A 24,371-nucleotide genomic window follows, 5' to 3' on the forward strand; every position below is an offset into this window, starting at 1 on the left:
TCTGAAATGTCCAACTTGCTAACTGGTTGTAGTTATACATATGCCGTGTTCAACTAGTTAGTAAGTTGGAAATGTACGCGTTTCCTAGGTCCTACTAACACGTAAACGTGGCAAATGAGAATGAAATTATGCGGCGTTCACGTGCTGTCGGAGTTATCGGAAGCTCCAAGTTTGCAGTGGGAAATTTCACTTGAATAACAATCCTAATCGGAATTACAAGTGGGAAACTCTGAGAAAATGTTGTTACCTGAGTTGTCGAGTTGTGACGTTTCACCAATGACATTTTACCTTTTTAACCAACAGATGTTAACAAATCAGTGTTCGACAATTACAACCTTATGAATATGTATAATGTAGCTAAGAAAGCTAGATAACTTTATTATTAGCAATTGTAGCTAGTTTATCAAGCTAGCTAAAATCTTATTGGTTGAAGCACTTGAACACAATCATGTTGGATTGACCACTTCCCACTTCACAGTTTCCCATGAGCACATGAAGCCAGCAATACATACACATGGATTTAAAGCAGCTGTCCAGTGTTTCCAGATTTCTATTAAATATGATCTATAATTAATGACAATATGAGTTAAATAGTTTTCTTCCAAAAACTGGTAATTAGGTATGTTAAAAAGCAGCTTTTCAGTGTTTGAATGGTGTGGGCATACCCCAACAACAGAATCAAAGACAGTACATTGTAAAGATAGGCAGAAACTGCTTCTCCAGTCACCGATCACGCTTGTAGGTGATGTCGTTGGCTAGCTAAGTTCATGCGTAGAAACCTGTCATCGGGTCTAACGGTTGTCTTGCGCAAACTGAGCACATGCAGGCCGTCAAATCAAAGGCACTCCTTCGATATAAAGTTGTTTTTGACGAAAATGAAAATGTGTCAGTTAGTTACTTTCACGGGGTTGGAGTAATAACATGTTCAACTACTTAAGATATTGGTCTCGAATCTAGGTTGTGCTTTGAGATTTCGAGAAAATTCACTTCTCTCATTGACTTCTCAAACCTGGTCTGCTTGGTCTGCGTCGCAAGCTTTGTGATGTTGTACCTCAGGGTTTATAAACTCTGTGACAGAATGTTGTGGGCATATAGTGGTTAATAAAAATATTAATGACAAGTAAACAGCCAATGAGCCAGTGAGACATCTTGGTCATAAACATGACGTCATCCTCTATCAGGAAATAGCAAGCTGTTTGAGATGAAAGTTTGAGATAGGGTTTTTTAAAGTGTTTTTTTTCCTTCTAAAATGTATGCTTTGGCCACAACTTCAAGTACAGGATGAGTCAACAACATTATTTGGGTATGAGTTAACAGATTAAGGGCTTGATTCAATCTGTTTCGCTGAAGCATTACAGATTGCACCATAGAAATTTAAAGCCAACATATGCAGTGAATATCGTGAATGCAGTCTCTGCTAATGCGGGAACATTGCCTTTACATTTCAATCACGTTGTAACGCTGAACCTCCGCAATACGGATTGAATCGAACCCTAAGAGCTTTTAAAAGTGAGATTTTCACTAGACAGTTATTTTAAATGAAATCATTATTCAACAAGGAAATAAAGTTTCTTCAATGCCTCAACTTACTTCATTATAGGCCCATGGACAGAATTACCAGAGGCTTAATTTTCTGAAGTATTTCTGGAAATACTACAAATACAAAAATGTAGCATAGATATGATAAACAATTTGTAGCCCAGTTTCTTTTAAATGTCGTACAATCACACTGACAATAAAATAATCATCAGACCATTACAGTAAAGTGCAAATTTTCTTTTTACTCAGATTTCATTTTACAGCAGAAATTATGTAAAGCATTCAAAATACATTTTCCACATATAAGGGCAATTCAAAACACTTTGCATGGCCTCAGCAGCAGAAGATTATTTTTAAAAACATATTCAACTATTTATTGATGCGTATACATGCACATTATAAAAAATTCACTTACAAAAGAGGGAAAGAGGTAGAAAGAGAGAGAGATAAAGAGAGAGAGGGGGCATGAAGAACACAAAATAGGAGGGAACAAAGCTAGGGATGAGAGAGGAAAAGAGAAAGAGAGGGAGAAGTCTAGCTAGCACTATTTAAACATGCAGAGTGATGTTAGCCCATAGCCCGTTATAACTACGGCCTGTATTTCATAATTTATCTCTTATTTGACCTTTAACCTCTGGGTCAGAGGTCACCTCTGTGCAGCTTGCCCGGGAGCGAATTCGGCAGGACACAGAGTTTTGTTATGTTCAGATAGAAATATGGCATGTAGAACAAACATGCCTCTCTGACATGTAGAATAAGGAATCACGTCAGCTATATTCATAGAATTTCTATCTGCAACGTTCGGCTACTGAATGTGGCCCAGTTTCCTTAGAGGAAGTCAAAGTTGCCTGTGACATAGCTTATGTTTTTCTCTACAAACTGATCTCTACGCTTACTTAAATTTACAGATCCTCATTTAGAAAATGTATATATGTTTGTTTATTGCTCTGTGTGTTTCAGTGGAAAGCCTTATCCAGTGTGAATTCACCCCCTTTAAACAGCAGCCCCTCTCTGTGTTTCTGTTAGTGTAGCTGTGATGTGGTTGGAGGGCACAGTTCCAGGCCAGGGTATAAAATGATTAAGCGCATTCAAGAGTTGACTACAGAGTGAAACAGCGATAAGCTGGAGAGCCTTTCCAACATGAATAATTCCTGGGCCATAAAGACTATGCCCAGAGTTTTTCCTGGTCAGGAAAACCACTCCAGGCCCTAGAGAGGATATTATTGTCTTCTTTGTGAGGCTCTACATATATTTGAATGTTTGTATTATATATGTTATATGTTGTGTCTCAGGTGTTTGGAAGTGGAAGTCCTTTATAGATGGGATGATGTGTGTGGCACCCATCTCAGGCCAACTCCCTGTGAACAAGAGCTCAGTCTGCCACCTCTCGGTGGGGTCATCGCCACTGTCATCTCATGAAAGAGGAGGTATAGCCTAATCACAATTGGCTGATTAACACACACACACACACACACAGGGCCTACTCCACACCCCCAAGCCATTCTAGAACCCTGAGTTTAAATCTGAGGGAGTTACTGCTCCCTGAGAAAAAAGAAAAGAGAGAGTGATGTGTGTGCGAGATTGGAGATTGTGAGATGACCGAGTGAGTCGTGTGCATGTCTCTGTCTGTGAAGTTAGCTCCAGCTAAGATATGTTTTTATAGAAGAACGTTGGAAGAACATTACTGCCAGGACTGAACAGATGATAAATAAAGTGAAATGTCGTGCAATTTCCATGCAGAAGAATACACTTTATCAACGTTCAAAACAGATATTTGCACCTTGAGAATGACCATACAGCAGTTGAATTCCAGAAAGAGGGTTTCTTGTGCTCTACGTCTCACTAAAGACTCTGCCATATTTAACCCAAGGTATCTATATGACAGTGTCTAGGCCTACATGTACTGCCATTACTGCAAAATGGGCGTGAATGTGCCATGCAGAATTTAGCCTATAATATATCAACCAGCCCAGTCAGAGATATGGCATGACCTGGCAACCTAACTGAGATCCCTATGAGGATTGAAACGTTGTCCATGTTTACTTCTCACAAATAAATACATGTAGGGGGCAAATCAGAGCTACGGACATTTTGTTATAATGTAGCAACCCAAATGATCCCATGCTGGGATCCACTACTCAGTGTCTCCCTGGTAGGAGGAGTAGAATACATCATCTGCTGAGAGGACCAAAAGCAGGACTAGTATCAGTCTGTTTCTGCTATAGCCAACTTGTCGCTGTCTTTTAACAATGGAATATTTTCAATGCATATACACTTAGGTGTAGGAATCACTAACAAATTAGAGTTCAAAATAAGACTGGGCGCCAATCTTCTGTGTAGAATAATCGTCACACACAATTTGGGAAACTATAGAGGGAATGGGTTAACTCATTTGGAGACATATAGTGGGTTCTTGATATTAGCTTGCACGTTCTGTATATGAGTAGGCACTTTCTAAACCAAACTGGTCATAATCATCAGTCAAAGCAAATCTGTAAGACACTCCAGGGAAGGAAATGCCTCATTGTAACACTATTGGCAATTACATGCTGAGGAATGTGTAGGGGAAAACATCTGTCTGAAGCTAAGAGATGAAAGTTTCAAATCTGCAATGCATTAACATAAAAGTATATACCCCTTAGCAGACACTTTTATCCAAAGTAACTTAGTACAGTGAGGGCATACATTTTGAGTATGTGTGTGATCCCTGCAGGAAATGAACCAACAACCTTGGCATTGCCAGCACAACGCTCTTCCTAACTGAGCCACAGAGGACCACACTAACAGAAACAGTAACATCACCAGCTTGTTTGGTTTTGACACCTGACAGGAACTCATTCTGTGTACACTTTACAAGAATCGATTATGAAGTTCTCCTTGCTTTCCCACCCTTCAGTTGCTTGAGATGACTGTGTACAGTATATTTAATACGTGTATGTTTTACCTCCTGGACCAGGAGTTTTTCCTGAACAAGTGACCACATGGTCAGGAAAAACTCCTGCGCTAATCCTAGGGGAAAGTAGAATTCATAATACTTGGCACCACTAGCAAAATGATTTCATTCTTGCTAGCCTGAAATCAAAAGCATGATGTGTATACATTTTGCTTTCTGCCCTTATTCTTTATATCACTTGTTTTAACCTAAGATTTCATCAATGTCATGCGTTAGCAAAATGTTCTTCAATAACACTTATATCAAACACTTGTAAAGTGAAGTAGTTCAAATCCTCTTACAGTCCATAGCCACAAAAAAATGTATGTTGATTTTCTTGCCCCGTTTCTTTGTCTTATTTTCTCATGCACATAGATCCATGGTTAGTATTTACATTATTTACAAACAATACAATTGTCCTGTATACCCGTGTCTCTATCTGTATACCCGGGTCTCTATCTGTATACCCGGGTCTCTATCCGTATACCCGGGTCTCTATCTGCTCATATTGTTGTTATAGAAGTAAAATAATATATATTCTTAAATACAGTCTTTTCTCATGAAAAAGATCCAGGGTCTCCATATATACCCATACCTCGTCATTTTATGTACAGAGACGCTAAATAGTCAAAAATATGGGTTGGGCTAAACTCTATAAGGGCTAATATAGGGACCCATGTCCTAGACAGGGGCTAGCGTATAGTAAGTATAGGGACTTCTCACAGACTATAAGAAGTCAAGGCAATGCAATGTGACACTCTCCTCAAAACCATATGTGGCTTTTTGAAGTTCATGTTAAGAACAAATTGACAGAGACAGATAACCATCTGAACCGAATATGTCACATATTACCACACATTACCACACAATAGGGGGATAAAACTGACTCGGGCTAATATGCCCTTTTCTTACTGTAAATTAAATGAAAAACAGAACAAGGTAAATAAGAAAAATTAACAAAAGACAAAATAAAAAAAGAGATAAATAATACATAAATAAAAACAGAAAAGCCAGGTTATTTTCCTTACATAGAGCACATGATAAACACAGGGTAGAGATAGTCAATGAGGACAGAAGTGAGACACCACTACACATAAATACAAAACAAACAAGTTTGGTTCGCATGCAGGAGCTCACAGCTCAAACACATGCATTAGATTCAACAAACACAGACTCACACATCAGGCTAGCAAAATGCTGCTTCAGAGAATGACTTCATAGACAAGTCAATATAACAAATTAAGACACTGTTATTTACACCTAAACCCCTATCTGTTAATGTTCTTCTTACATTCAAGTGTAGTACTTCTCTTTTGGGGGACTGGGTGACTGGTTGACCTGTCTAGCCAGCCAATCAGAGTGTGGTGATCACATTGACTTTGCCAACTGCCATAAAAGCCATGGGAGGAGAAGAGCTAGTGAAAAACAGTGCATGCATACAGGATATGGGAGTGATATTTGGTTTATGTTTTCCTTTCCTAAAATGTATCATTTATACAGCAAGTACAACAGGTCCAATATAGATTATGCATGTCAATGCAAATGTTGCCCATATGAGAAAACCAATCATCCCATTCTCCGTATCGAACACTTTCGATAACAAAATGTTCATCTTCAGCTGCATCCTGATCTTTTTCTCTTGTTCTTTTCTGCTCTTGTAGAAAACATTGATCTATCTGTGAAGAGTGCAAAGATGCCAGGCAGGGTAATGTAGTTTCCTCCCTGTGATCTGGAGGAAGGGGAAAGCAAAGCGATGCTGTGGCCAGAGCCAGGTCCATACGTTCATCAGAGCAGAGGAGGGAGGAGAGAGAGAGAGGAGAGTTGTCTCTGTGTTGTCTCAGTGATATAGTTGCCATGTATCCCTCCTCATTCTCCTGTTTGAGTGTTAGCAGCCTGTTTGGATTAGAGGAGTGTGGACTGTGAAGTAGTCCCATTGTGAGAGTGGTATGAGGAGAGGGAGGAAAAGAGAGTTGCCCCTGTGTGAGACCGAGGGAGGAAGGGAGAGGAGGAGAGGGAAGAGAAGGGTGTAGAGGAGCTCACAGGATGAGGGGGCTCTGTGTTGGACTGGGTCGTGGGCTCTCAGGACCCCTGGCCTTTCTCTGCTCTCTTGCCCTAGAGGAGAGAAGAGCCCCAGGTCAGACACACACTCACACCACACTGATGGGTGGCACTGGGGACAACAAACAGTTATTTTGGTTCACCAGCCACTTTCTGTGTTACAGTTCTCAGATGACTGTAAGATGAGCGGCCTCATACACACACACACACGCGCACACCCACCCACGCACACGGGCAAGCGCGCACACACACACTTCTCCCCCCCTCTCCCTCCACAACTACCAAGCCAAAAATAATAGCAGGATACTGGCAGGCCAAACAAGAGAGAAGCCCCTCCCACAGAGGAAGTGATGTCATTCAAAGCATGCCCCAGTCCCTGGAAGTAAAGCGGAAGGACCTGCCCCCTCTCTCTGTCAGTCATGCAGAAATACCAGCATCATTCAGCAATATTCAGAGAGAGAAAGAGAGAGGAACAGAGGGAGAGCGAGGAAGAGATAGAAAGAGAGAGAAAGCAAAGGGACTAGAGGGACAGATAGAGGTGTTTATGTTTGAGGTTTGGACTGACCCAGTGTTCCCTCTCTCCCTCTCAAGAGAGCTGACATGCAAACAGGCATCAGCCACATGGAGAGAGGGAGCGAGAGAAAAGTGAGAGAGAGAAGGGGCAAAGGAGAGAAAAAGAGAGAGTATGAGGAGAAAGTAAGAAATGAGAGTAAGAAGAGGGGGTAAGAAAAGCCCAAACTGAGTTACTGGTGCTCACTTACCCGTTTGACTGGTCTATGGTCCATCAAGAGGCTTCACAGAAACAGCAAAACAACACCAACTATTAGCACACACACACACTGGGTATGGAGAGGAGGGGTGGGGCTGTCACCACACGGCCATGCTAGAGAGGACAGACAGGGTCAACACCTGCATCCTCTCCATCATGGTGATGTAGTGACAGCTGGTCTGGAGTAGGAAGGAGACTGTGTGTGTTAGTACCTGTGGCGGCATCTGAGCAGGAACCTCAGGATCTTACGGGCAGCCTGGTTCTGTCTCTTAGTGAGGAGACTGCTGCATGATGACAACCACACAGCACAGTTAGGGTGTGTGTGTGTGTGCATGTCTGTTTGTGTGTATAGGTGGGAATCAATAAAATGTCACAATAAGTTGCAGAGGGTTCGATTTGCCTGCTGGGGCGCGAGGAGACCCCCATTGCCGCTGCGTGTCGTTTTTAAGGGATTGTTAAATACATGTTATAACTATTTGGTTTTAATATCATCACCTCTTGAAGAGCATATTCAGAACTACGCATTTACAATTATGCCACATTTATCTCTATCATCAGAGTTATACAGCCAGTAACTGCCTGCTTTCATGATCAGTAAAATGTCAAGATACGTGAGGGTAGCCTATCCATTTGGCATGTAAAACATGTGTCATTTAGCTTGCGTCATCAGAGATTAGGCTTTTGGAAAGAGGTTGACAAGTCATCGTCCTGGTAAAGTTGTCAGTCAGACTTCTGTCACCACCACAATAGATGACAAGCAAATCAAACTATATTTGGATATAGCCATCTAGTTTAAGCCCTGGAAGTTGCTTGTTAACTAGTCATATTGACGCGATCTGTTGTTAGCTAGCTAGCCACTTTGACGTTGTCCATCAATCACTGTAACCTATCATGTCTGTCAGCAGCAATCGTGATTAAACACTCAGAAAAACAATGTTGAAAAGGGGATAATGTTAGCTAACTTTGCTAGGTAGGTCCACATTGGTTGGATAAAAAAGTACATTAGGTCTACTTACCACTATGTTTAGCCAACTGTACAAAGTTTCTACTGGTATCTTGCAAAGTAAACATTATCAAACAATACTTTGGCAAATGCATCCTTCTGCTGCTTGACAGGTAGACCCCACAAAGGATGGGAAATTAACCTAAACCACTCATACTGGTCAGGTATAGTTCACTATTACGTTATATCACTCAAATATCCAATTAATGGTGGCCAATATAAAGAGAAATCCTGAGGCTACTCTCACGTATCTGAAATGACATGATCAATTGATGTTTACTGATCATGAAAGCAGGCAGTTACTGGCTGTATAACTCTGATGATAGAGATAAATGTGGCATAATTGTAAATGCGTAGTTCTGAATATGCTCTTCAAGAGGTGATGATATTAAAACCAAATAGTTATAACATGTATTTAACAATCCCTTAAAAACGACACGCAGCGGCAATGGGGGTCTCCTCGCGCCCCAGCAGGCAAATCAAACGTTCTGCACCTTATTGTGATGCTGTATTGATAACGACCTATGTGCACCTTATTGTGATGCTGTATTGATAACGACCTATGTGCACCTTATTGTGATGCTGTATTGATAACGACCTATGTGCACCTTATTGTGATGCTGTATTGATAACGACCTATGTGCACCTTATTGTGATGCTGTATTGATAACGACCTATGTGCGTGCCATGTGTGTACCTGAGAGAGTGTCTGTAGCTGCGGTAGTATTGCTGGATCAGTACTGCTGCTCGCCGGCTCTGCTGGAACTTCCTCTGTTCGTGGAAACTGCGGAAGCGGCTCTGGATCAAAATGGCTGCCAGCGTCATCCTCTTATAAAGTGCATACTGATAGAGATATTACATTAGACTGGTCAGGGAAATAGTACAAACGTAATGTACATTCAAACAATGTGTTATAGAATAAAGACAGAGAGATTGAGAGAGAGTGTGCCACACTACCTTCAAGGCTATCCATGACAGCTTGAGAGAGATGGAGAGAGGGGGTGAGAGAGAAAGAGAGAGAGTATGAAGGACATATTGTGGACACATCCAGTCATAGTGGACCAGACTAGACATAGAGTAGAAGGTATGTCAGCTGCTGTGTTCTAGCTGTCCTGACTAATGGCTGAGCTGACTGATGCTGATTGGTCATTGGTTTCAGTAGCAGGGCTGATATGTTCTTCTGATTGATCTGTGATTGAAAGTCTTACTGTACCTGTTTGTATTTCTTATAGCAGCGCTGGACCACTGCTACGGTCTCTTTACGTTGCTCCTGGATTGGCCGGCCCTAGAGGAAGGAGGGAGGGAAGGGTGAGTTGGCATGGCAACCACAGGGGAGAGACCAGGAGTGGGCATGCGAGCCACAGATGGTTGACCCCAAACTTCACAACACTGGATTCTAGATCATACAGTTGTTGCAGTGTATCCTCTTGAGAGAGAGAGAGAGAGAGAGAGAGAGAGAATGCAGTGCAGTTGTTTTTTCTATCCAGGCCATGCTCTGCTTAAACTCCCCATGCAGGGTCAATCACACACATCCAGACAATACTACTCCAGACATCCACCCATTCACCCTTCAACCTGTGGAGCCAGGGACCTGGCAGGGAGAACTTTTAACCCCAAATAAAGTCTTCTTCTACTTGACCCTTCTGTTGTATTTTGTAGTGCTTTGAGTGATTTTTGAGAGTTATTATCAATACCTTGTACTTTCTGAGGGTGTGGTGGGCGTGTCTTGCAGCCTCGTACAGTTCTCTTTGCTCTGCCTCTGTCAGTGTGAGGTGGGCAGGGTTGGTGTCTGGGCCCTCTCCACTGAGTGACGCATGCAGGAAGGAGCTCCAGTCAGCCGGGGAGGGCAGGCCTTGCGGAGCCAGGGGACTTTCCTGATCCTCAGGCCCAGACAGGGGGCTTGGTATGGGGTTTGGGGTGGGCATCTGGGGCCTGGAGTATAGAAACCTGGAGGAAAAGCACCAGAAGCAGTATGAGGGGGAGTGCAGGCAGTAATATACACTATATCGATACAATATGACAGTATCATATAGAGATAGGAGATATAGAGATAGGAGTTTTCTGGACTCACCGCTCCACGTCACCAATGTAACTAGCCAACCAGCTGACATCACCGCTGACCCCAACGGTCTCCGGTGGCGACGTCTCAGTCTCCGTGGCAACAAAACCCTCCTGTTTGATCCTGTCAGGAGTGGCCTCCATGATGTGTTCTGCCAGCATCATCATGTTCATCTGCAACACACACACACACATAAGTGCTTGCATGAAGTCAAAGTGGAGGCTTGAGTGGAGTTATTGGTCCAACTAGCCTAAGCTCCTCCTACCTGCAGGTCTTCACTGTTCTCCTGATAGGTCAGCAGTTCTGGCTCCTCCCCCCTGGTGGATACGCCCCTCTGACGCAAATGATTGGCCAGTCTCTCCTTTCCCAGAATCCTCCTGGCCAAACTCCGCCTCCCAAGAGCCTGCCTCAAGCTATACCTACTGCCACCCCCTGACCCCCCTAACCTGCCCTGCAGAGGTGGGCTGGGGAAGTGGGGATTTGGGGAGTTAGAGCTGGGTCTGGGGGGGTGAGTATTTAGGGGGCTGAGGTTGGGTAGTTGAGAGCGTGGGGGGGTGACTGGCTGTTGCTGGGACTCAGGGTTGAGTTTGAGTCTCTTGGCTGGTGGGAGGTCTCCCTGGTTGTCCGGTGGCCCCCGGTGTTGGCCCTGCAACTGGGGTTGGCCCTGGTGAGCCCAGCTCTGACTCTGGCTGTGGTTCTGGGTGCTCTGTTGTGGTTCTGTCCTGGTTCTCCTTAGGTCTGGAGAGACAGAGCATGATATCACACATGAAACTGCGGCCCTCAGGGTTAAATACCCCAATGTAACCAAGGTAACCTCTCTCACCTGGGTTAGAGCTGGGGGCGGGGCTTTCCCTATGTCCACTGGGCTCCGATTCGCTGCTCCACCTGTCCATCCAGGTGTCAGTGGGTGGACTCTGAGTAGGAGGAGTCTGTTGCAGCTGCTCCAGTAGCTCGGCCAAGCGAGTGTGTCCCCGTGAGCGTGCAATACTGAGTGGCAGGCGGCCCAGTGAATCAGGGATGGCCAAAGCTCTGGGGTCCCACTGGTACAGAACCAGCGCTGCTTCTGTATGACCCAGAGCACAGGCCCACATCTATCGGGTGGAGACAAAACACGTCATATACACACAGCATTAAATAAATATAGACAGAACATACATTCACATTACATCACAAACACAATCTCTTACCAGTGGGGTGCAGGAGAAGTGGTCGACATTGAGCGGGTCCACCTCTAATTCCAGATCTATGCTGTCTGCATGCTTAGTGCTGAGGAACAGAGGAGCACGTTTAGAACCATATCTTAATGTACCTGTGTGTGTGTGTGTGTGTGTGTGTGTGTGTGTGTGTGTGTGTGTGTGTGTGTGTGTGTGTGTGTGTGGATTCTCACCGCCAGCGGATGAGAGTCTGTATTAACCCTGCGTATCCCTGAGCTGCGGCCAGGTGCAGCAGGGTCATGCCCCGGGAACTCCGGCTGTGGATCAGCTGATTGGAGGAAACCCAACAGGGGCGGGTCATCATCTTCTCACACACCACCACCACACGGCCCTCAAATGAACCCTCGGCTGGGGAGAGCTGGAGAGAGAGGGAGGGGTAAAAAGCAATCAATCAATAAAACAATCAAACAATTAACTAGCCAATCAACCAACCAATCAATGAACCACTCCACTGAGTTACCTGGGACTGGTGGTCAGTGCCTCCTGCTCCTCCAACTCCCCCCGTGGCTGCCGTGGTTTCGGAGGTCTGATGGTGATTGGTTATCTCAGCCATCCTCTGTTCCATCTGCTCCAGACGCTCCAGAATGGACATCCTGAACTGGGTATCTATGGAAACAAAGGAGGGACACACTGTGATTGGATAAAAGTGGGACAGGCAGAGATGACTGGTTGAGGTGAGATGTGCATTACTCTATTCATAATGTGTACATTGTCCCTATAGCAGATTCCCATACAGTAAGAGAAAACAGAGTTTACAGGGCGAAACATCAAGCTCTCTCTCTACAGAGATAAACCTTAAAAACAAATTAGACCTGGGGGCAAGTCAACAATAGTCAATGTTTGTATCTATGTGATAGAGAACAGGAGTGTGTACTTGCACTGTGTGTGTGTGTGCTTGCGCGCGTCTTTGTTCAAATGCTACTGCAGTGTTGCTGCAGTGCAGATTATGTCATCCCCACCTGATGGTCTCTCTTTCTCCCTCTCCCTCTCCATCTCCGTCTCTCTCTCTCTCTCTCCTCTCTCTCTCTCTCTCAGGATGCGGCACACACAGAGGAGGAGAAGAGGGTGGGACGACAACTGTGACATAAGAGCTCCTCCCCTTTAACACAACTACTACAGCCAATCAGAGTGGAGCATAGCCTGCCAGCTACGCACGACAGAGAGCTCATCTGAATGAACAGAAAAACAAACTCAACATGTTGTGTTAGCTTCCCAAACAAATGCCTTAAGGTCAGTGGGCTAACATGGTCTGTAGTCACCCAGACATATTGGGTTCAATACCAGCTGGTTATACCACCACATTGGGTGGACTGAATTTTAGGGGGAATTTAGAAGTTTCTCTGTTCTATGTCTAGGCGGGTCTGTCTGGATTACTCCGATCTGTGTGGGTGTTGCATCAGTCTGCTGCATGTGGGACCTTGATCTCTCACCAGACACAGAGGAATCAGGAATTACACTGACCCTCTTTGACTCTCCAACTGTGTGTGTGTGTGTGTGTGTGTGTGTGTGTGTGTGTGTGTGTGTGTGTGTGTGTGTGTGTGTGTGTGTGTCTCTGCATGTGTGTATCTACAGACTTGTGTGTCTCAGTCTCCAACCATGTTTGTGTTGCTCACAAGATATGTTTGTATGTGTGTCAGTCGCGTTCCTCCTACAGGGAGCCTACCCGTCTACTCCATAGGCTACACCCCGTTCCTACCCTTCTATGAGGTCCTCAGGGGCACTTCCAGTCACACACACAGCATGTCAGTGACAACAGCATGTCAAGGACAACACAGTACTTGGCGGTGGAGACATGACCACTGCTGACAACATGCTTGTTTCTATGTTTTAGTTTTTTTCAGTCAGGTATTTATGGATGGCGGGAGGTCTGTTTAATTAGAGAAAAGCTTGTTTTCCAGAACTGTTCAATTCTGTTCCAAGTTTTGACCCACTTCCTGCCCGTTCCTGCCCATCAGACTTGGGATTTGTTAAATTGTTATATATTTGTTAAAGTAACCAGAATAAAAACTGTGAAATGTCACATTAGGAAATTATTTTCACCAACCTACAAGCTTTCAGCACAACTCACAGCTAGTCTAAAACTCGTGGCACTGTCCACTTCTCTTGGTGCTGAAATCAGAATGTGGGACCACGCTTCATGCAACTTCAACTTGGTTCAGACCAGCTAGTTGCCTACTCCCCTCTGTTCCATTCACTCACTTATAGTTTACAAGTTATAATAGTTCATTGCCCTAAATGTAGGCCTATGCCTTTGTGAAAAGTTAATAGACTAGGCTACAGAAGTCCCCAAACGGTATATGAGCTACACAGGACAGTGGCTTATTGTAGTCCTTTGTTTGAGGTTGATTTATTCAGAGAGAAGGAGAGAGAGAGAGACAAAGCGCAAGAGAGAGAGAGAAAGAAATAGCAGCTCTTCCACAGCACACGTGTTACTTAGTTACTTAGTCATTGTGCTACCAGGCCAGCCAAGTTACACAACATAATATACAGGGGTTAGCCATTTACACACGTTTTAATACCTGTGCCGCAAGATGAGGGAATTTGACCTGGACTGTGTTGGCTATGAGCCTTTACCAGGTATATCATCGGCAATGACCAATGAAAGCAATGTAAACACACACAACTAACGACATTCGAGATGATGCGAGCATGCATAGGCAGACATAGCCTACTATCAACACCACAGTCAGATAGCCAAAGTGAATAATAGGATAAACTAAAATCCTCTAAATGGCTCCAGTCCAGACTCAACAGCGACCTCCGAGACACTCTGTGGCTCTTGCATTTTCAACACCAATTACGAGGTAAATGCACAAAACACCGACAACAACTAAAAGTCTATTTTCTGTTTTCTATCTCGTTTTCACATAATAGATAAGGCTACTAACCGGAAAGCTCAAATAGTTTCTCTGACGCTCTCTTTGTCCTTCTTCTTCTGTTTTACAGTTCCCTTTTAGTTTGAGGTGTGCGACGCTTGCTACCATGCAACATCAATAGAACAAAGTGGAAGAGCCGAGAGAGAGAGTCTCTTCTCTCCCCTCCCATTTCGCGCCGTTTCTCTCCCCTAAAACCGTGATAGGTGCGTAAACAGGGCAGACGTTCATTCTAATTGCGCCGCAGGGAAACAGACGCCGGGGTTAAATCTAACCATGGGGAGTTCCACGAGCTACCGGTGTCTCGGTCATCATCGGTGGGAGAAAAATAAACGAATCGCAAGAGTCAGAGACAGTAGAATAACTTGACTGCCCGCTTTTCAAACAAAGGCACAGTGGAGAGACGATAGTGAATTCAAGCAGGCGTGAGTAGGCTAATGCAAATATTCCTGGGTAGCCGTGCTTTATCATTCGGCTATTTGATCTCTTTGGTGCATTGTACAGTTTTGGTAGGCTAGTTTATGACAACGAGCCTCAATATGGGGCGACCGACCACTGAAACAGGCTTAAACTAGGCTGCCGAGGCTACGCCTCTCTCTCATTCGGTCAGTCTGTCGAGATTATGCTGGGAGCGACTATGCACAGATGGCTGGTCTATTAATCCCACCTCCAGCGCTCTAAAACGCTCTAAAATCTATTGCTATTCCGCTTTGTGTATCCTATGTGAGCGGAACCTCACATGAACACCCATTGCGGTTTACATTTAGCTGCAATAAAACAGACCGTCAACGCATCAAAACATTATGCGAGTGTTCTCTTTATGTGGACCGCAGCAGTGCGTCTTTCTGTAGACGCATTGCCGCACTGCCCCTCCCCCATCTCTCTCTCGCTCTTTCTCTCTTGCTCGCTCGCTGTCTCTCTCTGCATTGCGGGCGATAGCACAGGCCACAATAGCGTATCTATCACAGACTGGAGCGAATGAGATGAAACACACGCCCCTGAACTATACAGGCATTGAAGAATTACAGCACCTTGTTGCACAGACTCGTGTTTGCAAGAGTGAATGTTTGTGTGAGAGGGAAAATTGAGTAGCAAACAAAATGTAACTACTTAGAGGTTCTTACAGTCAGGAAACCTTATTGCCATTCAATAATTGGCAGGATGTTGTCTTCATGTTGTACATGGTGAAAAACAACCAAACACACAGCAATCACATAAAACAAGGGTCTTAAACCTATGACCAACAGGTGTTTAAAAACTTCATTTCAGTTTACATGACAGCAATTATACACAGGTATAGTATGTCCCCCACACTAAGGTTCCCTGGAGGCTGCAGTATAAAGGTTGGACACACCTACTCATTCCAGGGTTTTTCTTTATTTTTACTATTTTCTTCATTGTAAAATAATAGTGAAGACATCAAAACTATGCAATAACACATATGAATCATGTAGTAACCAAAAGTGTTAAACAAATCAAAATATATTTTATATTTGAGATTCTTCAAAGTAGCCACCCTTTGCCTTGACAGCTTTGCACACTCTTGGCATTCTCTCAACCAGCTTCATGAGGTAGTCACCTGGAAAGCATTTCAATTAACAGGTGAGCTTTGTTAAAAGTACATTTATGGAATTTATTTCCTTCTTAATGTGTTTGAGCTAATCAGTTGTGTTGTGACAAGGCGGGGGGTATACAGAAGATAGCCCTATTTGGTAAAAGACCAAGTCTATATTATGTCAAGAAAAGCTCAAATAAGTAAAGAGAAAAAACAGTCCATCATTACTTTAAGACATGAAGGTCAGTCAATCCAGAAAATGCCAAGAACTTTGAAAGTTTCTTCAAGTGCAGTTTCAAAAACCATCAAGCGCTATGATGAAACTGGCTCTCATGAAGACCGTCACAGGAAAGGAAGACCCAGAGTTACCTCTGCTGCAGGGGATAAGTTCATTAGAGTTACCAGCTTCAGAAATTACAGCCCAAATAATTGCTTCACAGAGTTCAAGTAACAGACATATCTCAACATCAACTGTTTAGAGGAGACTGTGTGAATCAGGCCTACATGGTCGAATTGCTGCAAAGAAACCACTACTAAAGGACACCAATAAGAAAAAGAGACTTGCTTGGGCCAAGAAACACGAGCAATGGACATTAGACCAGTGGAAATCTATCCTTTGGTCTGATGAGTCCAAATTTGAGATTTTTGGTTCCAACTGCCGTGTCTTTGTGAGATGCAGAGTAGGTGAACGGATGATCTCTGCATGTGTGGTTCCCACCATGAGGCATGGAGGAGGAGGTGTGATGGTGTGGGGGTGCTTTGCTGGGGGCACTGTCAGTGATTTATTTAGAGTTCAAGGCACACTTAACCAGCATGGCTACCACAACCATCTGGTTTGCGCCTAGTGGGACTATCATTTGTTTTTCAAAAGGACAATGACCCAACACACCTCCAGGCTGTGTAAGGACTATTTGACCAAGAAGGAGAGGGATGGAGTGCTGCATCAGATGACCTTGCCTCCACAATCACCCGACCTCAACCCAATTGAGAAAGTTTGGCATGAGTTGGACCGCAGAGTGAAGGAAAAGCAGCCAACAAGTGCTCAGCACATGTGGGAACTCCTTCAAGACTGTTGGAAAATCATTCCAGGTGAAGCTGGTTGCCAGAATGCCAAGAGTGTGGAAAGCTGTCATCAAGGCAAAGGGTGGCTAATTTGAAGAATCTAAAATCTAAAATATATTTTGATTGAACACTTTTTTGGTTACTACATGATTCCATATGTGTTATTTCATAGTTTTGATGTCTTCACTATTATTCTACAATGTAGAAAATAGTAAAAATAAAGAAAAACCCTTGAACGAGTAGGTGTGTCCAAACTTTCGGCTGGTACTGTATTTCAAGCTTAAATTAACAAGTCCCATCAGGCATAGTAGTAGAATGTCTCGCCTTTGGAAAATAATGACATTTTTCCAGCCAGTGGCTCTAGACTAGTGGTGGTGTCCATGGTGCTGAAACAGGCCTCTACATTTTCTGTCATTATGTGGAACCCACACTTTCCGACTCAACAGTCACTCAGAGAGAGATTGTAAGAGAGTGTATCCGGTCCCAAAACACCGCTTGTCCCTATTCCTGGCCCCTATGTGACGTGTAAATCCAGGCCCCCATACAACATGGGCGAATCTCCCATCAAACCTATGGCATGATCAGCAACACACCAAAAATGCTATATTACATGCAGGAACCCAAATCTGTAGAAATATATTACATCACTAGACGGCTACCACCCGGTTACTCAACTCTGCACCTTATAGGCTGCTGCCTTATATACATACTGTAGACATGGAATCACTGGTCACTTTAATAATTTACACACTGCTTTACTCATTTCATAAGTATATACTGTATTCTATTGTACTGTATTTTAGTCAATGCCACTCCGACATTGCTCATCCTAATATTTATGTTTCTTCATTCCATTCTTTTACTTTTATATTTGTGTGTAATGTTAAATATTACTGCACTGTTGGAGCTAGAAACACAAGCATTTTGCTACGCCCGCAATAACATCTGCTAAATGTGTGTATGTGACCAATAAAATTTGATTTGATTTAAAACAGTAAATTGTCTAAACACTCTGTTTCACGCTTGGTACTAGCATCTGAGAAGAGGATTCTGTAACCCCCCCATGTATGCATTCATGAAGCCTTCATCACAGCTACATAAGACATCATAACATCCGTCATAGAGCGGCACGTATGCACGTAAAGAGCGCACCAGGGTTTCCGTTAGCTGGTCAGACAGCGCTAGAGCTGCTGTAGATCTTCAGCTCGATGCTACTGGAGTGAAATGTGCTTTTATAAGCCCAGTCATTGCGCAACAATTCTATATGCAATCGCGTGTTGAAAATAGTTTTGATGGCCACAATTAAAAAGAGCTACTATTTTTATTTCTCAACTGATAATTGAAGCACGCTTCCTATTCGCCATTCAAGTGAATATACAAAGTTAGGAAGGCTATCAGCACGTCCTCTACCACTTTGCAATGTGAGCCGGAGGCAGTATGCATTTTGAAAGCATATACTTAATTGTTTGAAACCTGAATGTTTTACTTCAAATTATGAGGCATGTCTTACATGGAGGAAATTATTTTAGAAAGACTTCCATATGCCATTGAAACTAGCATTTCTCTCCTGTTCCATTGGTTTTCATATCAACTTTCTTTTGTTGTCCAGAAGCCAAAGGCACAATCCTGGTCATATTATCAACCCATCCTAGTTGTCACATCTTTAGAAACTTAGAAAGAGGGGAATCTAACAGAAATGTTCATCTCTGTCACACATGGAACCACTTGCATCAGATGCACTGTTTAGAATGGTGTTTTCCTGCAAATTGCATTTAGGCAAATTACATTGTATTGGCTACTTCATTACAGGAGTTGCATGTTCTGGATGAATGACCATAATCTACATGTGATTTCAGTCATTCTGAGCACCAGGGGTGGACACCCTAGCCAGGATACCAGGGTTAACATCCCTACTCTTACAATAAGTGCCATGGGATCTTTAGTGACCACAGAGAGTCAGGACACCCCTTTAACATCCCATCTGAAAGACTGCACATTACACAGGGCAATGTCCCCAATCATTGCCTTGGGGAATTGGGATATTTTTTGGGGGACCAGAGGAAGAGTGCCTCCAATACCACTTCCAGCAGAATCTGGTCTCCCATCCAGGGACTGACCAGGACCAACCCTGCTTAACTTCAGAGACAAGCCAGCAGTGGGATGCAGGATGGTATACACACACGCACGCACGCACGCACGCACGCACGCACGCACGCACGCACGCACGCACACACACACACACACACACACGCACACACACACACACGCACACACACACACACACACACACACACACACACACACACACACACACACACACACACACACACACACACACACACACACACACACACACACACACACTGACTTACCGTCCAGGGACAACCAGTCGTGTTGTGAGGAGGGCAGGGCGGGCAAGTCTCGAGCTTTATACTCAAACACCACAGAGGAAGAGATCACATCCCCACCCATAGCCACCTGCAGCATCACCAGACCGGTTTCATGGGCTAAGACACACACACACACACACACACACACACACACACACACACACACACACACACACACACACACACACACACACACACAAACACACACACACACACACGGGTTGGGATTAGTAATAGAGTGTGTGCATGAGAAAGTAAATTGCTGAGTGTATGCATGTCTCTGTCTCTGTGTGTGTGTGTGTGTGTGTGTGTGTGTGTGTGTGTGTGTGTGTTACCAGGGCAGTAGCAGCGCAGTACTCCTGGCTGTATGAGAGCAGCTGGGACACTGATGTGATCAAACAGACAGCTGTACTCTCTGCTGGCCTCCAGCCAGGGACCTGTTATCAACACCTTCACCCCACCCTGAAACAAAGACACACAGTCACATTCAGTGATGTGTGTGTGTCAAAGCGTCCAAGGGGATGACGCCACTCTGTATGTTCTCTTTCTTAGTGTCTCCATAGTCTCAGTCTGACCCACTTGCCACTGGGCACTGACATCAATGCTGAGCCACAGACCGTGTGTGTGTGTCTCAGGTTATTAATGTCTCAGAGGATCTACGTCAGACTCTTACTGCGTACAGACAGACGTTGGCCTTATGAGTTATATGGTTTAGGTGACAGTTGCTGATAGTTCATGTATACTAGTGTAATCGATACACTACTTCCTATGTCTATGTATCTACTTTGGGTGATATATCCATTCAGAAGCTAGGGAATAGGAAGTTGGGCTTCGAGAGGTAAGAGGTCAGGGGTTAAGGGTTAGGTACTAGTGACTCACCTCTGGATAAGACCACTCGGGGGAGTAGTCCGTCACCCCAAACAGCCTCCCCGTCTCCGGCAGCAATCTCAGAGTTCCCTGCTCCACCTCTGAACCCTGAATGGGGGCTGCTCCTGCCTCCTGGCCCTCTCCAACCTCCTCCTGGGGCATCAGAGCAGGGGTGTAGAGTGCACTGCCTCCTGTCCCGGCCACCGCCCCCCCCTCCACCCCCCTCCACAGAGATGAAGTCATTGATGAGGTCAGAGAACTGGTTCCCAAACGATGCCTCAAAGCCTTCCAGGCTGATGCCCCCGCCTGCCCCCTCAGCTCCCCCAGCCTCCCCTACACCCGGCTGGGGAAGAGTAGAGCTGTACAACCCCCCCTCCATGGCTGCTCCAGCTAGAGACTGAGGACTGTCCACCACTGAGCTGTTAACTCCTGCATCCCTGACCCCGTTACTGAAAATATATTTATCTCCTATTTCTTGTCCTCCCTCTACTCCCCACTCTTGGTTGTTGGCTGTAGGTAGTGCTCTCCACCTCTCCCAACACCAGTGTTGTTTCTGTAGGCCTCATGTTGTTCCCCAGGATTGAGGAGTAACTCTGCCCTCTTCTGTGTCTCTTTCTCTGGGGACGTCACCTTCCCAGGTCCTCTGGTGCTCAGCTGGTCTTTTCGCATCTCCTGCCCCCTTACAGGAAAGCTACCCAGCCCCACTAGACCCCCCTGGCTGCTTTCCTCACTGTGGCCATGTTGGTCTGGTGAGGGTTGGTGGAGGTATGTGTGAGGGTCTCCGTTGGTGCCTGGAGAGTCAGTCTGTGGTATAGTAGGTAGGCCCAGATAAGCCTGGGTCTCGCCTGAGTCCTGGCCCGTCTCAGAGGCACAGATCTGGGGCTGGGTGGCCTGGGCGAGGGGGGTCTTAGGGGAGGCCTGCAAGAAGAGACTGGGGGAGTGTTGGTGTATCTGCTGTGCCAAGCTCTGGGCGCAGGCTGATGACATCACAGCACTGAAGTCCATTTGCTCCAGTGTGGTGCTAGGGCTCAGGCCCGTCCCCTCGCCAGCATACCCGCTCTGATTATCCAGCGGCTGTTCCAGGGGAGTATCTTCGGTCTTGATGTTTACGAGCGTGGCGTTGAATACATAGCCGTTAGCCGTTAGTGACTGTGGAGAGCAGCGGAGCACCCCCTCACCATTACAGCTACCTCCCTCGGCCTTACCCCCTCCTCCCCCGTATGTCTGGCCCTGCTTGGGGTTGTTGAGGAAGCAGTCTGGGTCAAAGTTCATGCTGGTCTCAAGAAGGTTGACTCCAGAACCTCCGGCATCCAGACTGCTGGAGAGGACCAACTCCCCCCCTTCCTCTGCTAACCCCACCCCGCCAGGGAACTCAAAGCGCTGGGTGTCCGGGGCAACAGCCAGTAGAATCCCAGTGGTGGTGGCGTCATGGGTGGAGCCAATCAGGTGGGCGTGTTCTGTGGTGTACACGGAATCCCCTGTTACCGTGGCAACCTCGGACATGAACACGGCAGCAGAGCTCTGTGATAGGCTGCTGGCCAGGCCGAGGGCGGGACTGTCTGCAGTAATGTCGCTGGTGATTGACAGTGGGGAGCTCTGTGTGGTGTCGGGAACCTCCACCTGATTGGTGGATGTGGAGGAGACTTCCATGCTGCTCTGGGGAAGCAGGGAGGGTTTGGGCAGCCTACCATTCTTCCTCTCCCCCCCTCCTCTGCTCCTGGCCCCAACTCCAGGACTGGGCTCTGTCTGCCCCTCAGACACATCACTGTTCTGCACCTCTGTCCCAGACCCTGTCCCAGCCCCTGTCCCAGACCCTGTCCCTGTCCCATCCCCTGTCCCTGTCTTTGCTTCTAATTTGGGGGAGATAATGCGATGTTTGGCTGTGGAGCATTTCTGGTGCAGGCTACTCCCGGCACCTGGGAGAGAGGACAGAGAGATGGAGAGGGAAAAAAGGAGGGGTGGAAAGGACAGAGAGATGGAGAGGGAGAGAAGGATGGGTGTAAAGGACAGAGAGATGGAGAGGGAGAGAAGGATGGGTGTAAAGGACAGAGAGATGGAGAGGGAGAGAAGGATGGGTGTAAAGGACAGAGAGATGGAGAGGGAGAGAAGGATGGGTGTAAAGGACAGAGAGATGGAGAGGGAGAGAAGGATGGGTGTAAAGGACAGAGAGATGGAGAGGGAGAGAAGGATGGGTGTAAAGGACAGAGAGATGGAGAGGGAGAGAAGGATGGGTGTAAAGGACAGAGAGATGGAGAGGGAGAGAAGGATGGGTGTAAAGGACAGAGAGATGGAGAGGGAGAGAAGGATGGGTGTAAAGGACAGAGAGATGGAGAGGGAGAGAAGGATGGGTGTAAAGGACAGAGAGATGGAGAGGGAGAGAAGGATGGGTGTAAAGGACAGAGAGATGGAGAGGGAGAGAAGGATGGGTGTAAAGGACAGAGAGATGGAGAGGGAGAGAAGGATGGGTGTAAAGGACAGAGAGATGGAGAGGGAGAGAAGGATGGGTGTAAAGGACAGAGAGATGGAGAGGGAGAGAAGGATGGGTGTAAAGGACAGAGAGATGGAGAGGGAGAGAAGGATGGGTGTAAAGGACAGAGAGATGGAGAGGGAGAGAAGGATGGGTGTAAAGGACAGAGAGATGGAGAGGGAGAGAAGGATGGGTGTAAAGGACAGAGAGATGGAGAGGGAGAGAAGGATGGGTGTAAAGGACAGAGAGATGGAGAGGGAGAGAAGGATGGGTGTAAAGGACAGAGAGATGGAGAGGGAGAGAAGGATGGGTGTAAAGGACAGAGAGATGGAGAGGGAGAGAAGGATGGGTGTAAAGGACAGAGAGATGGAGAGGGAGAGAAGGATGGGTGTAAAGGACAGAGAGATGGAGAGGGAGAGAAGGATGGGTGTAAAGGACAGAGAGATGGAGAGGGAGAGAAGGATGGGTGTAAAGGACAGAGAGATGGAGAGGGAGAGAAGGATGGGTGTAAAGGACAGAGAGATGGAGAGGGAGAGAAGGATGGGTGTAAAGGACAGAGAGATGGAGAGGGAGAGAAGGATGGGTGTAAAGGACAGAGAGATGGAGAGGGAGAGAAGGATGGGTGTAAAGGACAGAGACAGGGATTGATATACAGTATATCACTGTTATACACTACACCATTTATAAACTGTCACAAACAATTTACAAGCTACAAAACACAAATACAGATACAACATTTCGTCACTTCATGTTATCAAGTATTGATCACATAGTTTGGACATTACCACCTGTCAATTTCAGAGGGGAATTAAATCTGTTTTAACAATTAAGTTGAATATCTTCTAGTTTACCTGTTCGATCCTTTATGTTTCTCTCATGGCCCTGAGAACTTAGAGCACATGTGTCAAACTCCGGTCCTTGAGGGCAGAGTGTCTGCAGGTTTTCACTCCTCTCTTGTACTTGATTGATACATTTAGGTAATTGATTAGTTTGGAACTCCTCATCACCTGGCTTTCTAGGTCTTAATTGGACATAGATCGAAAGGAAATAACAAAAGCCAGCAGACAAACGGCCTTCCAGGAATGTAGTTTGACACCAAGGCCTTACAGCAGGGTTCCCCCCACAATTTTTGGGGGGGACATCTGTTCCAAAGTATTTTGCGAGCATAATATAAAGTAAGTATACACCTTGACTTTTTCCACATTTTGTTGTGTTGCAGCCTGAATTCAAAATGGATATTTTTTTTTCTCGCCCATCTACACACAATAACCCATAATGCCAAATGTATTGAAAATAAAATACAGAAATATTTCATTTACATACAGTAATACTGAACTTATTTAGGCTTGCCATAGCAAAGAGGTTAAATACTTATTGACTCAAGACATTTCAGCTTTGTTAACATTTGTAAAAACATAATTGGGTATTGTGTGTATACCAGTGACAAAAAACATCAATATTTAATACATTTTAAATCCAGGCTGTTACACAACAAAATGTGGAAAAAGTCAAGGGGTGTGAATACTTTCTGAAGGCACTGTATGTGATCGTATAGAAATGTAAGCAAGGTTTGAAATGATGTT

General features: G+C 45.2%; 1 protein-coding gene across 1 annotated transcript in view; it reads right to left on the reverse strand.

Moving 5' to 3' along the window:
• Positions 1-1,761: 1,761 nt before the first annotated feature.
• LOC106583131 (calmodulin-binding transcription activator 1) overlaps positions 1,762-24,371 on the reverse strand; it is a 128,917-nt gene continuing 106,307 nt past the window's right edge. Inside the window, exons 8-23 of the mRNA XM_045705826.1 lie at positions 20,812-22,237; positions 20,334-20,649; positions 19,790-19,916; positions 19,437-19,571; positions 12,035-12,180; positions 11,748-11,932; positions 11,548-11,626; positions 11,184-11,451; positions 10,626-11,098; positions 10,373-10,533; positions 9,996-10,248; positions 9,515-9,586; positions 9,259-9,279; positions 8,999-9,144; positions 7,511-7,582; positions 1,762-6,583 (exon numbers count right to left, since the gene is read on the reverse strand). Of these exons, the coding sequence (XP_045561782.1) occupies positions 6,508-6,583; positions 7,511-7,582; positions 8,999-9,144; positions 9,259-9,279; positions 9,515-9,586; positions 9,996-10,248; positions 10,373-10,533; positions 10,626-11,098; positions 11,184-11,451; positions 11,548-11,626; positions 11,748-11,932; positions 12,035-12,180; positions 19,437-19,571; positions 19,790-19,916; positions 20,334-20,649; positions 20,812-22,237 (3,956 nt within the window). The 3' untranslated portion in view covers positions 1,762-6,507. The remainder of the gene's footprint in view (positions 6,584-7,510; positions 7,583-8,998; positions 9,145-9,258; positions 9,280-9,514; positions 9,587-9,995; positions 10,249-10,372; positions 10,534-10,625; positions 11,099-11,183; positions 11,452-11,547; positions 11,627-11,747; positions 11,933-12,034; positions 12,181-19,436; positions 19,572-19,789; positions 19,917-20,333; positions 20,650-20,811; positions 22,238-24,371) is intronic.

This window comes from Salmo salar, chromosome ssa22 (genome assembly GCF_905237065.1).
Source record: "Salmo salar chromosome ssa22, Ssal_v3.1, whole genome shotgun sequence".
NCBI classification, from domain to species: Eukaryota; Metazoa; Chordata; class Actinopteri; order Salmoniformes; family Salmonidae; genus Salmo; species Salmo salar.